This window comes from Triticum aestivum, chromosome 4A (assembly GCF_018294505.1).
Source record: "Triticum aestivum cultivar Chinese Spring chromosome 4A, IWGSC CS RefSeq v2.1, whole genome shotgun sequence".
NCBI classification, from domain to species: domain Eukaryota; kingdom Viridiplantae; phylum Streptophyta; class Magnoliopsida; order Poales; family Poaceae; genus Triticum; species Triticum aestivum.
Window position 1 is genome coordinate 632820312 of NC_057803.1, and position 16178 is coordinate 632836489.

At 46.8% G+C, this 16178-nt stretch overlaps 1 protein-coding gene across 1 annotated transcript in view; it reads left to right on the forward strand.

Annotated features, from left to right (window-relative positions):
- Positions 1-15498, forward strand: part of LOC123084150 (galactokinase) — a 49490-nt gene extending 33992 nt beyond the window's left edge. The window contains exons 2-13 of the mRNA XM_044505906.1: positions 6860-7141; positions 7228-7400; positions 8248-8294; positions 8372-8466; positions 8651-8733; positions 9372-9440; positions 9913-10098; positions 10418-10552; positions 12949-13084; positions 14659-14728; positions 14847-15018; positions 15198-15498. Coding sequence (XP_044361841.1) covers positions 6860-7141; positions 7228-7400; positions 8248-8294; positions 8372-8466; positions 8651-8733; positions 9372-9440; positions 9913-10098; positions 10418-10552; positions 12949-13084; positions 14659-14728; positions 14847-15018; positions 15198-15308 — 1559 coding nt within the window. The 3' untranslated portion in view covers positions 15309-15498. The remainder of the gene's footprint in view (positions 1-6859; positions 7142-7227; positions 7401-8247; positions 8295-8371; positions 8467-8650; positions 8734-9371; positions 9441-9912; positions 10099-10417; positions 10553-12948; positions 13085-14658; positions 14729-14846; positions 15019-15197) is intronic.
- The last annotated feature ends 680 nt before the right edge of the window (positions 15499-16178 follow it).

Below are 16178 nucleotides of genomic sequence, written 5' to 3' on the forward strand. Positions count from 1 at the left end.
CCAGACAATCTGAGCACATGCTCACTAGTTGAGCGATTCTCCTCCATCTTTTAGCTATAGAACTTGTTGGAGACTTCATATCTCTCAACTCGGGTATTTGCTTGAAATATTAACTTCAATTCCTGGAACATCTCATATGGTCCATGACGTTCAAAACGTCTTTGAAGTCCCGATTCTAAGCCGTTAAGCATGGTGCACTAAACTATCAAGTAGTCATCATATTGAGCTAGCCAAACGTTCATAACGTCTACATCTGCTCTTGCAATAGGTCTGTCACCTAGCGGTGCATCAAGGACATAATTCTTCTGTGCAGCAATGAGGATTAACCTCAGATCACGGATCAAATCCGCAACATTGCTACTAACATTTTTCAACACAGTTTCTCTAGGAACATATCAAAAACAAACATATGAAAGCAACAACGCGAGCTATTGATCTACAACATAATTTGCAAAATACTACCAGGACTAAGTTCATGATAAATTAAAGTTCAATTAATCATATTTCTAAAGAACTCCCACTTAGACAGACATCTCTCTAGTCATCTAAGTGATTACGTGATCCAAATCAACTAAACCATGTCCGATCATCACGTGAGATGGAGTAGTTTCAATGGTGAACATGTCTATGTTGATCATATCTACTATATGATTCACGCTCGACCTTTCGGTCCCCGTGTTCCGAGGCCATATCTGTATATGCTAGGCTCGTCAAGTATAACCTGAGTATTCCGCGTGTGCAACTGTTTTGCACCCGTTGTATTTGAACGTAGAGCCTATCACACCCGATCATCACGTGGTGTCTCAGCACGAAGAACTTTCGCAACGGTGCATACTCAGGGAGAACACTTCTTGATAATTAGTGAGAGATCATCTTAAAATGCTACCGTCAATCAAAGCAAGATAAGATGCATAAAGGATAAACATCACATGCAATCAATATAAGTGATATGATATGGCCATCATCATCGTGTGCTTGTGATCTCCATCTTCGAAGCACCGTCGTGATCACCATCGTCACCGGCGTGACACCTTGATCTCCATCGTAGCATCGTTGTCGTTACGCCATCTATTGCTTCTACGACTATCGCTACCGCTTAGTGATAAAGTAAAGCAATTACAGGGCGTTTGCATTTCATACAATAAAGCGACAACCATATGGCTCCTGCCAGTTGCCGATAACTTCGGTTACAAAACATGATCATCTCATACAATAAAATATAGCATCATGTCTTGGCCATATCACATCACAACATGCCCTGCAAAAACAAGTTAGACGTCCTCTACTTTGTTGTTGCAAATTTTACGTGGCTGCTACGGGCTTAAGCAAGAACCAATCTCACCTACGCATCAAAACCACAACGATAGTTTGTCAAATAGACTCCGTTTTAACCTTCACAAGGACCGGGCGTAGCCACACTCGGTTCAACTAAAGTGAGAGAGACAGACACCCGCCAGCCACCTTTAAGCACGAGTGCTCGTAACAGTGAAACCAGTCTCGCGTAAGCGTACGCGTAATGTCGGTCCGCGCCGCTTCATCTCACAATACCGCTGAACCAAAGTATGACATGCTGGTAGGCAGTATGACTTATATCGTCCACAACTTACTTGTGTTCTACTCGTGCATATAACATCAACACATAAAACCTAGGCTCGGATGCCACTGTTGGGGAACGTAGTAATTTCAAAATTTTCCTACGCACACGCAAGATCATGGTGATGATATAGCAACGAGGGGAGAGTGTTGTCTACGTACCCTCGTAGACCGAAGCGGAAGCGTTGACGCAACATAGAGGAAGTAGTCGTACGTCCTCCGGTTCAACCGATCCAAGTACCGTTACTCCGGCACCTCCGAGTTCTTGACACGCGTACAGCTCGATGACGCACCCTCGATCTCCGATCCAGCAGACGCGCCGAGGGGGAGTTCCGTCAGCACGACGGCGTGGTGACGATCTTGATGTTCTCTTGTTGCAGGGCTTCGCCTAAGCACCGCTACAATATGACCGAGGTGTAATATCGTGGAGGGGGGCACCGCACACGGCTAAGGAACGATCAATGATCAACTTGTGTTTCTAGGGTGCCCCCCTACCCCCGTATATAAAGGAGGGAGGGAGGAGGTGGCCGGCCCTAGGGGGGCGCGCCATGAGGAGGGGGAAACCTACTCCAAGTAGGTTTCCCTCTCTTTTCCTTATCTTATTTGGAGGGGGAAGGAAAGAGTACTAGTATTAGGAAGTAGTACTAGTAGTAGTAATAGGAAGAGGGGGAAGGAGAAAGGAAAGGGGGGCCGGCCCCCCTCCCCAATTCGGATTGGGCTTGGGGGGGCGCGCCCCCTTCCCTTGCTCCTTCTCTCTTCCTCCTACATGGGCCCAATAAGGCCCATATACCTCCCGGGGGGTTCCGGTAACCTTCCGGGGCTCCAAACTTCTCCGGAACCTTTCCGGTGTCCAAATATATCCGTCCAATATATCAATCTTTATGTCTCGACCATTTCGAGACTCCTCGTCATGTCCGTAATCATATCCGGGACTCCGAACAACCTTCGGTACATCAAAATACATAAACTCATAATATAACTGTCATCGAAACCTTAAGCGTGCGGACCCTACGGTTCGAGAACGATGTAGACATGACTGAGACACATCTCTGGTCAATAACCAATAGCGGGACCTGGATGCCCATATTGGTTCCTACATATTCTACGAAGATCTTTATCGGTCAAACCGCATAACAACATACGTTGTTCCCTTTGTCATCGGTATGTTACTTGTCCGAGATTCGATCGTCGGTATCCAATACCTAGTTCAATCTCGTTATCGACAAGTCTCTTTACTCGTTCTGTAATACTTCATCTTATAACTAACTCATTAGTTACATGCTTGCAAGGCTTAGGTGATGAGCATTGCCGAGAGGGCCCAGAGATACCTCTCCGACAATCGGAGTGACAAAACCTAATCTCGAATTATGCTAACTCAACATGTACCTTCGGAGACACCTGTAGTACTCCTTTATAATCACCCAGTTACGTTGTGACGTTTGGTAGTACCCAAAGTGTTCCTCCGGTAAACGGGAGTTACACAATTCTCATAGTTACAGGAACATGTATAAGTCATGAAGGAAGCAATAGCAGAATACTAAACGATCAAGTGCTAAGCTAACGGGATTGGGCAAGTCAATCACATCATTCTCCTAATGATGTGATCCCGTTAATCAAATGACAACTCTTTTGTCCATGGCTAGGAAACATAACCATCTTTGATAAACGAGCTAGTCAAGTAGAGGCATACTAGTGACACTATGTTTGTCTATGTATTCACACATGTATTATGTTTCCGGTTAATACAATTCTAGCATGAATAATAAACATTTATCATGAAATAAGGAAATAAATAATAACTTTATTATTGCCTCTAGGGCATATTTCCTTCACTAACATCACCTGGACCACATTGACAAGTTCAATGTTCTTGTCTCACATATCCTCTACGCGCGTCTGGAGCACCGACACTTCGTCGGATGGGGACCAGTCCAGGCCTTTCTTATCCCAGGATGTAAGCCGCAGGGGAGCACCGGATCGAAACTCGGGAGAGGCGGCCCATTCCTTGCCGCGCGGCTCAGTGATATAAAACCACTTCTGTTGCCACTCCCTGATGGAATCATTAGAGCTTCCAGTTGGCCATATGACGTTGGGCATCTTGCTCACCATAGCGCCCCCGCATTCGGCGTGCTCGCCGCCCACCACCTTGGGCTTCACATTAAAAATCTTCATCCATAAACCAAAGTGCGGCGAAATGTGGAGAAAAGCCTCGCACATGACAATGAATGTCGAGATGTTGAGGAAGGAATTAGGGCATAGGTCGTGTAGATCAATCCCATAATAATACATGATGTCGCGAACGAATGGGTGGAGGGGGAACCCTAGCCCGTGGACAAAGTGAGGGAGGAATACAACCCTTTCGTGGGGTTCTGGAGTAGGGACGATCTGTCCCGCCGTCGGGAGATGGTGGCTGAATTCCTTGGCCAGGTACCCGGCCTCCCGAAGCTTTTTGATATCCTTCTCTTGGATGGTAGAGACCATCCATTTGCCTCCTGCTCCGGATCCGGACATCTTCGAAGGACCTTTTGTGGGTAGAGAAGATGAACACTTGGGTGCTGGAGTTTGAGCAGAAGGGAATGAATTGGGAAGAAGGCGTGGGTGAAAAGAGTAAATCCTTGTCCCTTTATAAGGGCGGAAGAGGTGATATGCCTCCCCACTCACCTGGTAAAACCTCTTATTCCCCAAGCGCCGTAATTGATGGCGCGGTTAGGTTACCCACACCTGTATTGATGAGAATCCCGAGATAGGGGGACACGATCTCTGCTTCGACAAGACGTGCCAAGGGAACCGCCTCGCGATAGGCGCAGTGGCTGGTTGAGAAAAATGGTTTGAATAATGACTGGGCCGTGGTATGATGTCATGCTGCCAAATCTGTCAGCAGATTAAATTTGTGGAAATATTATTCTCTGTACGGTGGTATGTGGAACTTTTTTTGCAGAGCCGGACACTATCCTTGTGTTCAAGATCTTCTATGGAGTATTCGGAGGAAGAACCCGCCTTGCAATGCTGAAGACAAATCTGCGCGTCGGACTCATCGTCATTGAAGCCTGGTTCAGGGGCTACTGAGGGAGTCCTGGATTAGCGCGTCCTCGGACAGCCGGACTATATACTTTAGCCGGACTGTTGGACTATGAAGATACAAGATTGAAGACTTCGTCCCGTGTCCGGATGGGACTCTCCTTGGCGTGGAAGGCAAGCATGGCAATACGGATATGTAGATCTCCTCCCTTGTAACCGACTTTGTGTAACCCTAGCCCCCTCCGGTGTCTATATAAACCAGAGGGTTTAGTCCGTAGGACAACAACAATCATATCATAGGCTAGCTTCTAGGGTTTAGCCTCTACGATCTCATGGTAGATCAACTCTTGTAATACTCATATCATCAAGATCAATCAAGCAGGAAGTAGGGTATTACTTCCATCGAGAGGGTCCGAGCCTGGGTAGACATCGTGTCCCCCACCTCCTGTTACCATCCGCCTTAGACGCACAGTTCGGGACCCCCTACCCGAGATCCGGCGGTTTTGACACCGAAAACGGGCGCCCGGTACACCGTGCCACGGTGTATCTACCGCATCATAGCCCACTCCTAGGGTCAGCGCTACACACGGCCTCCAACACATATCCTACAAACACCAGAAACTAGTTGCAACTCCTGGACAGAGAATAGGGGCGGTTAATAAGTAGAGAGAGTCAATTAAGGATCCCAATGTGTGGTAGTAGTTGTTCATGGATCACAAACACAGAACTCAGTTCCTGAGGAAGGTTTCAATGAGACAACCCACCATGTACTCCTACATGGCCTCTCACCGCTACCTTTACCAAATCGTCTTCACACACTTAGCTCACACACAGTAGGACATGTTCATCACCATTCCAATTCATTCCCGATGAATCAGACCTGACTCAACTCTAAGCAGTAGCAGGCATGACAAATAAGCATGAATGAGTAGGCACATCAGGGCTCAAACAACTCCTACTCATGGTAGTGGGTTTCATCTATTTACTGTGGCAATGACAGGTCATGCAGAGGAAAATGGGTTCAGCTACCGCAACATGTAATAGTTGAATCGATGTTGTTCTAATGCACTAAAAGAGAGCAAGAGCAAGAGAGTGGGATTGTATCGGAATGAACAAGGAGGTTTTGCTTGCCTGGCACTTCTGAAGATAGTATAGCTCTTCATCGGTGTCATCGATCTCATCATCGGAACGTCGTCTACTCAGAGGGAACAATTACCAGCAAACAAGGAAGAACACAATCAATGCAATGCTCAATATGATGCATGATCAGGACATGGCAAAATGAGTGTGTTGGGCTAATGCAACTACAACCAGCTGGTTTTGAGTCATTTTGAACCAAAGGTTCAATCCCAAACTCAACTTATGAATTTAAATAGTGCCCTATCATGTTTTGCACTAAACAGCAAGGTTAAGTTGCTTTAACATGCATGAAACTAGTACAAATGGATATATTGGATTTTTCTGATCATTTTTCATATATAACTTATTTCATTCTGAGTTAAGGTTGAATTTCTATGAATTTTAGAAGTTTTGGATATTTTTTGAAATAAATCATTTCTGATTTATTTAAAATCCCAGAAAACATATACAGCGTCAGCATGACGTCTGCTGAGGTCAGCAAGTCAACGGAGTCAGCCGGGTCAACCCTGACCTATGGGACCCATAAGTCAGTGACACAACAAACTAACTCTATTAGTTAGTGCTAAGTTAAATACTAAATCATTAAATATATTCCTGAAATAAATTATGGGCACGGTTAGAATTATTTACAACAGCCCACAACCACTTCCAATTTGGGCATTTTAATTACTTATAGCAATTAAATGCCCAAATTCAAATACTATATGAGTTCATTCAAAAATCTAAATTGATCTAGAAAAATGTGCACCATTTTTTTTCAGAGGTGCTGGATCAATTCAGAAATGATGAATATTTTTAAAAAGCATTTTGGGTTCATTGAAAAGATTTAAGTTTGAACCTAGTGGAGTTTCATTTGCTGCTAGGATTTATCAGTCCTCATTTTAAATTAAAGAAATAATTTAGACATGATGCATAGATGCTTGTGCCACTAATTGTAAACAATGCTAGGGCTGTGACAACTCATCCCCACTAAACTAGAATCTCGTTCCGAGATTCAAGATGTGAGGTAAGAAGACAGAGGGGACGCAAAGCTAACACGATCTTTATGATTCAACTGTCCTTCTTGAAGATGTCAGATTCATTGCATCATCTTGATCTCGACGTCTTGCTTTGAGAACTTCATCCAACGTGACAACGAGAAGAAAGGAGAATTTTAAAAGAATCTTCTTGAGGTTCGAGCAACTTAGGATCAAGGAGGCGAAGGTGGTTCCCGCCGGCGACGTCGACGTCGCCGTCGACGGCGAGGAGCTGGTCCCGGCGCTGGTCTCGCTGGAGCCGGTGTACGGCGCGGGGTCGGCGCTCGACGAGGCCCGCCTCCGCTTCGCCCGCCTCGCCGACCGCTTCCGCGCCCTCTACGCCGCCGGCCCCGCCCTCTTCGCCCGCTCCCCAGGTGCGTCCGTCGGTTGGTTGGCTGGTTAGCGTGGCGGCGCCGGCGATTTGGGAGTGGTTGATTGGCTGACTGATGCGTGCGTGCAGGGAGGGTGAATCTCATCGGGGAGCACATCGACTACGAGGGCTACTCGGTGCTGCCCATGGCCATCCGCCAGGACATGATCGTCGCCATCCGCAGGGCCGACGGCGGCCTCGTCCGCGTCGCCAATGTCGGCGACAAGTACGCCACCTGCGTCTACCCCGCCGACCCAGACAAGGTGAACCCAATCCTCTGCTCTGCTCTGTTTTGCGCTCCTCCTAGATCGGTTCCTGCTTCCCCGAATATTCCCCTTCATGTAACCCCGTGATTGAAGGGGATGGATGGGTTGCTATCCAATCTGCCCAAAAACAGAAAAAGTGGAGGTTGCTGTTCCAGCCGCGCACCCAATTTTTATTATCATAAAATTATTTTGTTCTGCCGGGGAGGTTGGGCACGCGAATCTCGTTGCTAACTAATGGAGCGGCGGTTGCATTATCATGATGTATATGGATAACAGAAAGCCCGTGATACGTGCCATGGACCAGTTCCGTGTCATGCCCGTGAACTCAATAATTTTTAGTATTTGTGATCCCTTTCCACTGGCTTGTGGAGCCTCCTGTGCAACAGATGCTGTTCCCTGCCTCAGATGCCCAATCAAGGGCAAGGAGATGCTGGAATCGATCAGTTTTACTTTTATGTTACTTTGACGGTTTGACTTTTGGTTTACCTGGCAATTTTGTTCACAACACTGAACACTTTGGAGGGATACATGTTCAATTTAGACGGGTCTTTCAAATTGGAATGCAGAACAATTTGAGGTGTGCAGTAAATAGATTGCCCGATGCAGCGAATGCAACCGGGGTTTGTTGATCCAGAAAAACTGCAGATAAATAAAACAAGCCTGTCGTGCTTTTCTATTTTATTCGGAATCATTTGGGATACATACTCATAGCACCATCACTTGCCTTGCGGTGGCACAGGATTCTTTTGACCATGTAGCTATCTGTCATCAGCCTCACTTGCATGATTCTTTCCGTCTAACACCTTTGATTCGGTCATTGATTGCTGAACAATTTGTTGTGCAGGAAATTGACATCAAGAACCACAAATGGGGCCACTACTTTATGTGCGGGTAAGTTTAGCTACTTACTGGTAGAGTCGTTGCTCTGTTTATTTCTTTCGCTTGACTGCTTAATCCTCTGTCTGCAGATACAAGGGAGTATATGAATATGCTAGGTCAAAAGGGATAGATATGGGTGAACCTGTTGCTCTTGATGTCGTAGTTGATGGCACAGTCCCTCAAGGTATTATAGAGGAATTTAATTACTCCCTCCAATCAGCCTCCAATCCAAATTAATTGACGCTCACTAAGCTGTACTAAGCTAGCGTCAATTAATTTGGATTGGAGGGAGTATGAGTTTTTATGGTCACCATGAATGATGTCATGTGTACCAAAGTTTGTAATGTCTCTGTGTTGCTCTTATTTAGGATCTGGACTTTCAAGCTCAGCGGCATTTGTCTGTTCAGCAACAATTGCTATCATGGGAATTCTCGGGAAAAACTTCCCAAAGGTACTCCTTACCACAAATCAACCATTACTCTAATTTCTGTTCAGATATGAAAGGACAACATCAATTGCTGTTCTGAAATAATTACCACAATAAACCAAAACACTATATATAATACAAGGATGCCATGGATGGTATAAGTTGATAAACTTTTCACATTCTGGAAAATTGATATGGTAATTGCAAAATTTGAACCCGAGCAAGTGCATCTTTTCTTTTTGTGTCAAATGGACATTAATGTCTATCTTACGAAAGAAAATAGACACGTGCTGAGCTAGTGGTGATGTAATGGATGTGTTGTCCTTTTCACACTTAAGTACAACCCCCGTCCCAAATTACTTGTCTTAGATTTGTCTAGATACGAATGTATCTAACACTAAAACGTTTCTAGATACATCCGTATCAAGATAAATCTAAGACAAGTAATTCGGAACGGAGGGAGTACTTCCCTATTACAAACTGTGGAGATAAAAATGATTTTGGTGGTGCTAAATTGTTGCAGAATTGCTGTTATTGATATGATTTCCCATGGGACAGTAATTAGGTGTTTTCAGAAACATTTATCCAAATTTTTGGTGTGTTCACAAACAGGGTTCTTCTGATTCTTTCTTTCTTCTAATTGTTCCATTCAAATCATGCAGAAAGAAGTTGCTCAATTTACATGTCAATCTGAGCGCCATATTGGGACCCAATCAGGGGGTATGGATCAGGTAATTGACACCATACTGTTTATTGACAACTCCTATTTTCCTTCTCTGCTTAATTCATGCCATTTAAGTAAAATCAAAATAATTTGGTAAGATAAAAAAGCCTTTTATATTGGAACTAACTCGTGGGTAGGAAAGTATGTATCACTGATTTCCTTCAGTGAATGTCTATTATATTCAGTATAAATACTGTACCTTACTGGGATATCATAGAGGAATCATGGCAGCAGGTTACATGTTTGGTATTACTTGATCTTTGCAGAGTCAGTAGGTTTAGCTTTATGTTCCAAGATCTTTTTTGTGTATCATGCTTACATGCAGAAAAGAATATAATTCATGAGAGGAAGAGGAGCATGTGTTCAATACAGCTTGTAGAATGTGATATCTGACTGCATGCATGACTCACACTGTTTAAGAAGCTTCAGGTCATCTTTTATTGTTTTTTGAGTTACTTTATTTCACTATATTTTTCCAGGCTATATCTATCATGGCCAAACCTGGATTTGCTGAGTTGATAGATTTCAACCCAATCAAAGCAACCGACGTGCAACTACCCTATGGTGGTACATTTGTGATTGCCCATTGCCTGGCAGAGTCCAAGAAAGCAGAAACAGCTGCTACAAACTACAACAACCGCGTTGTAGAGTGTCGCTTGGCAGCGGTAAGAGATTCTTTGGTTGCAAAATGAGAATGAGCATGAGAAAAAGTGAAGGATGATCACACAACGCATTCTATTGCACCTGTACCGCTAGGCAGCTATAATGCATTTCTTGTTTTTAATTGAATGTCTTCAGAATATGGAAGGTCCCAAATGCCTTGCTACTGTATCGCTACAAGCAACTCTGAAACATATGTAGTTTTATCTAGAGAATGTTTTTCGCTGTTTTCAGTTTTTGTTGTTAACTATGGAGAAACAACTTGAGGCATACATCTTCATTTATCATCTATTGAGCTAATATTTTTCTGTTGCGTTTTTACAGATTGTTCTCGCCATCAAACTAGGGATGGATACAAAAAAAGCCATCACATCTGTTACGACCCTCTCTGATGTTGAGGGGCTATGCGTCTCCTTTGCTGGCAAAGAAGGTTCTTCTGATCCTGTAGTTGCTGTGAAGGTACATAATCTTACTAAGAATTTAGGATATGGCTGAGGAAGATGTGCTTTTGTATACAATGAATACATGTGCTGCTTTCATTTTCTCTGTGCATGCCTATGTTGCAGCAGATAGATACATTTGTATCCGGCAGGACATAATGTGGATAACTGCAATCCACAATTTCATAAAATTCCAGTATGGAGAATTACAGAGCTACAGTATGTTAAGATGATAGTATGCATCAGTAGCATAACCAGAGAAGGCATATGGTTTGTTAATTGAATAGAAACATTAGCCAGGTCGCTCCCCAGGTCGCTCCCCAGGTCGCTCCCGCGGGCGGCCCGGGAGCGAACCCTAGCCGCCGCCAGCGCAGGCCCCTCCGGCCCTCCTTCCCTCGCCGCCGCCGGCGGACGTTGCCGGGCGAAGCCCGCGCGGCTAGGCGGCGGCGGGGCCCTTCCCTCCTCCAGCTCGAGCAGGGGCGGCGCGGGCCGTTCGCTCGGGCGGGGACTCGGCGCGGCGCTCGCGCGGGTGCGCGCACCGGCGAGGGTTGCCGTGTTCGGGATGGCGTGGCGAGGGCGCGCAAGGCGCGGCGCGGGCGCGTTCGGTTTTCGGCGGCGTAGATCGGACGCTGGGTCAGGCATCGCGGTTTGGCGGCGCCCGATCCAGATCTGAAGGCTTCCGTCTACTTCAACCAGGGCTGCCTCCGATGGTCCTGCTTTGGGCGGCCTTTGTCGTCGGAGTGGTACCGGTTTGGCGGCTGGAGGTGGGAGGTGGCTCCGGAGAGATCCGAGGCCAGCAGTGCTGGTCACGACGGCGGCGACGCCCGAGGGCGCCGTACCCTTCTTGGAGGCGCCGTCCAGGATGCCTCCTTCCCCTCTTCCTTGCACCCAGCTCGTATGCCGGGCGAAAGCCCAAATCCTTGCCGGATTGAGCGACAGCGGCGCTCCGGGCGTCGTCACCTTCTTGGGGGTGTCGTTCTTGGTGAGCTTGGGGTGGATGTGATGCTTTGGTTGCTTGGCGGCGGATTGGTCTTCAGTAGCCCTGCCGGTCTCGGCGGAGCGGTGCTTCATCCTACTCATGGATGGCGGCGTATCTCGGCGGCGTGGCGCAGTGGAGATTCGGCGTCCGATGTGTGGCGATGGACTCGCGCAGGAGGACGAAGCTGTCTGGTGTCGTGGTGACGTCGATAGCTGAGTGGCCAGACAAGGTAGAAGCCTCAATTTGATCTGAAGACGGACCTGTGGAAGATGGCGGCGACGACACACGAGTGTGTCTGACCGGATTATGCCCCAGACCCGGTATGTGGCTCGGCTGGGGCTTCTGAATGTGTTTCGGTTCCGGCTTTTGATGTTAGGCTTAGGTGAGTGGTCTGGGTAGTGGCCCAACTAGCACCCCTTCATCATTTTGGATAGGAGTAGCGGCATATGTTGCCAAGATGGTGGATTCAGGCACATTGTTGTAATACTTTGTAAGGTCCTTGTGAATAATCAATAAAGTGGCCGTATGCATCTCCCAGATGCAGAGGCCGGGGGTCATCCTCCTTTTCTAAAAAAAAAAATAACCAGAGAAGGCAAATCATGACCTATAAGATCATATAAACCAAGAAAAATGTATAATTGGTACATCGGATTTAACATAAAAAATTCTAGTCCATCAATCAAACACACAAAGAAAGGTAGGTGATGGCAGTGGGTTAGGCATCTAAATTTATGGCAGTACAATTCATCTTAATTCTACAGAGAATACAGAAACATAGGATGTGATGATAGTGTGATAAAAACGAAAACTGGATGATTCCCATATTCCTGGTGTCCTTGGGTGTATTATTCCTGCCAATTTACAGCAACCTATATTTATGTGGTTCAGCTAATTAAAATTTCAGTGAAGTTCTTGATGTCTTTTTGATCACAACTATGTTCCTTCTGGAGTTTTGTCAGTTAACATACGAGCAAAGAAAAAAGATCTATATTTGCTTAGCATACGAGCAGAACATTCAAAATTCTGAATAACATATAGCTGTCAAAATTGGCGATGAGGCAAATGCTGTAGGTTTGCTATTAAAAAGTTCCTTCTGCCAAATTACTGCAAAGCCTGGGTAAACCATCTCTGATCTTGAAGTTATGTTAATCGTTCCTAGTTAGAGATGTCAGCACTTGCCCGGGTTGCCATTAGTGCCGCCTAAAGGTGAAATTTGGATCTTTGAAGTATGCTTCGAGAACTGCTTTTGTTGCAACAGAGCCTCTCTGCCATACTTTTTCTTGTTCAGAAATAAACTTTGGTACTAAGGATAAGAATTTTATTATGCCTAGTTATATACATATTATCCAGGAAAAGAAGTGCTGCTTTGCAAGAGTAAATAGTTCTCATGTTTTATTTTTACCTTGCACTTCTCTGATCAGTGTGCAACTCTGCAGAAGCTATTGCATGAGGAGCCATATACTTTGGAAGAAATAGAGAAAATTACAGGTCAAAGCCTAGCAACTGTCTTCCAGAGCTCTCAAACTTCCTTGGATGTGTTTGAGAGCTGCGAAGCATTTCAAGTTATTTCAGGTGAATTCGACTTCATTGTTCTGTATTTTCTTACATACATCAATGTAGATACATATCGCACCCTACTTAGTTTTGGAGACTCAGAAGTTCCCCACTTTCCCAACACCCTATTTTGGCGCCATTCCATGTCAGCACAACTGATCCTCGACTTTCACCTAAAGTGCACACTCTCTTTGCAAGTCTAGCAAACTTTAGTTTACTTTAACTTCAGTCTTGCGTAACTAAACATTGATTTTCTCTTTGTTGTATGATGCTAGATTATCTAGTCTAGTTTCCTAACGTGTGCGTAATTTCAGCGTGCCTCTCATGTGTACTCTGAAGCAAGGCGGGTGTATGCATTTAGGGATACTGTATTATCGAAACTCAGGTAGAGTTAATTAATTGGAAAACGTTTATTTTAAGTCGGATGAAAACATCCAAACGCAAACCGCCTCCCTCGCGCAACACGTGTCCTGTGGACCCACCGACCGCTGCCCACAACCTTATCTCTTTCGCGTCTGCTCCTTCTTTCCCAAATCCCCCCGCTCTGTCTTCACCGGATCCCCGTTCGGCTGCCTCCTCTCTCGCTCCGTCATGCCGCTCTCTTCTCCACGACATCACTCCCACACGCGCTGTTTTGCCCATGGCTAGATGTTGCAAAGTCTTGGCCTGCGGACAACCATTAGGCCTTCCTTTCTCAGCCACAAGGACGAGCCATGGCCGTACAGCAAAGCAAATCTGACGATGCTGCCGAACGGCGCCACCAGCAAGGCTCGTTGCTCCAACGCCGAGCCGCTCGTCGCAGGCGCTGCTGCATGGCGGCCGCAAGTGTTGCGTGCTCCGCAAGGGTCCAAATCCCATGGCCACCGCGGCTGCTGCGAACGCCGCCGGTGGTGATGCAACCCTGTGGTCGTCGTTGCGATGCAGTATCCCGTCGCCGCCGTGCTGCGTCGCGGCATCTTCCATCGCCGCCGCGTGCCTCGTCACAGCACCCCGTCGCTCTCGCGCTGCAATGGAACACTGCCGGCGCCGGTGATGGGGCTGCAATGAAGCTTCGCCGGCGGCCATCGAGTGCTGCGGTGGAGTTTCGACAGGACAGTCGTTGAAGCAGAGGGGGCTCGCCGGCGTCGCAATGAAGCGCGTGGGATCGTTGAAGCACCAACGGAGCTGCAAGGAAGCATGGCCGGAGTTGCAATGAAGCGTCGCCGGGGGCGTTGAAGCTTCGTCGGGGTTGCCGGAGTTCCAATGAAGCGTCGCCGGGGGCGTTGAAGCTTCATCGTGGTTGCATTGTAGCACCGTCAGCGCTGCAATGGAGCGTCGTTGGGCATCGTGGTGCTGCCATGGGAGCGGTCTGATCCTGCGGTTGGGAGCGTCTGAATCAGACGGCTATGAGGGTGGTTTAATTCTGCCTAAAATCACCCGGATGATCTGTAGTGGCCACCTAATTAATTTCAACTTCAGTCACCATGTATTATTGTCTGCATATACCCTCATCATAGTTGACCTGGGTAAAGGTGTTTGACCTGTTATACCAAACGTTTTCCTTCTAATCTCGGTGATATGGCACTGGCCATTACTTGCTTGCAGCAATGAAGGTATGCTTAAGAAGCTCGGTGATCTAATGAACGATAGCCATCATAGCTGCAGTGTGCTATATGAATGCAGGTATGTGTTTGGTGTACTCTGTTATTTATTAAAATCCAGACACTCATGTGTCATGAAACAGTTTCTATTTTTTTATTTTAACAATTAATGAGCAGACTGATATATTCCTCTGCATTAGCTGTCCCGAGTTGGAAGAGCTTGTAAAAGTGTGCCGGGACAATGAGCCGGGTGGGGTGGAAGTGCTGCAGACTGATATGCTCGGAGCACGGCTCACAGGAGCCGGGTGGGGTGGCTGCGCAGTCGCCCTGGTCAAGGAGGGCATCGTCCCACAGTTCATCCTCAATTTGAAGGTATACGCTGGAATCCCTCAGCTCACCTAGAACCAGTGACATCATCCAGACTGGGCAGCCAATGCACAATGCTATCCCTTTTAACCGACCCTCAACCTGTAACAAGGCGACGGCGGAAAAGCATAAGAGTATCACTCGTTGGCAACTACTAAAACGGATCGTTTTTCTTCTCTCTGCAGGAGAAGTACTACAAATCAAGGATCGACAGGGGAGTGATCAAGCAGAGCGACCTTGGCCTGTATGTGTTTGCGTCGAAGCCGTCGAGCGGCGCGGCCATACTGAGGCTGTAGATCGACCACCGCCGGCCGTGGCCGGTCACTTGTACATGCACACACACTCTCGAATAAACGCGTGCTCGAGGCGAGCACGCTGCCATTAGCTAATTTAGTCCCCACCCATGCGTGTCTGAATGTACAATACTAGTACAATGTGTAGTATTTATCTTTGTTTATTATGGGCGATCTGATGCCAGATTATCTACATGCTGCTGTTGGTCCTCTACAAGAGGCACGGAGTCCCGATGGTTGATGCATCGCTAATCCTTTTCTGTTCTTTTTTGAGGTGTAGTTACATGAGTACACTCACGTCGACTAGCTGGGAACAACGGAGAGGTGCTGTTCTGTGAACTTTGCAGAAAGGACCACAACGGAAACCCCAAGCACCACTGAGACACTTTTCTTTTAACATCTCTACTCATAAGGCCTCGTTTGGTACAGAGGGTTCTCCAGCCCCAAAGGAGACGGGGATTTTAGAGGATTGGGTGAATCCCTCTTTTCCACCCAATCCCCTCAAATCCTTTTGAATCCTCAATCCTCTTCTAACCATAATATGGGTTCTCCAGCCCCAAAGGAGACGGGGATTTTAGAGGATTGGGTGAATCCCTCTTTTCCACCCAATCCCCTCAAATCCCTTTGAATCCTCAATCCTCTTCTAACCATAATATTTCAGAAGATTGGGTAGTGTCGTTTCCTCCCGTCTGGCGTTGGAGAAGCTGCTATGAGCGGCGGCAGCGAAGGAGCTGCGAGGCGGCGGGGGTCTCTTTCCGCGAGGATTGGAGGGGTGCGGCACGATCCAGGCTCTAGAGTGGGTCGACGACCTCGAGTTCGCCATAGTGCCGCTCAGAGGCCTTCTCGGTGTGGCCGCCTGAGCAGACGATTGGT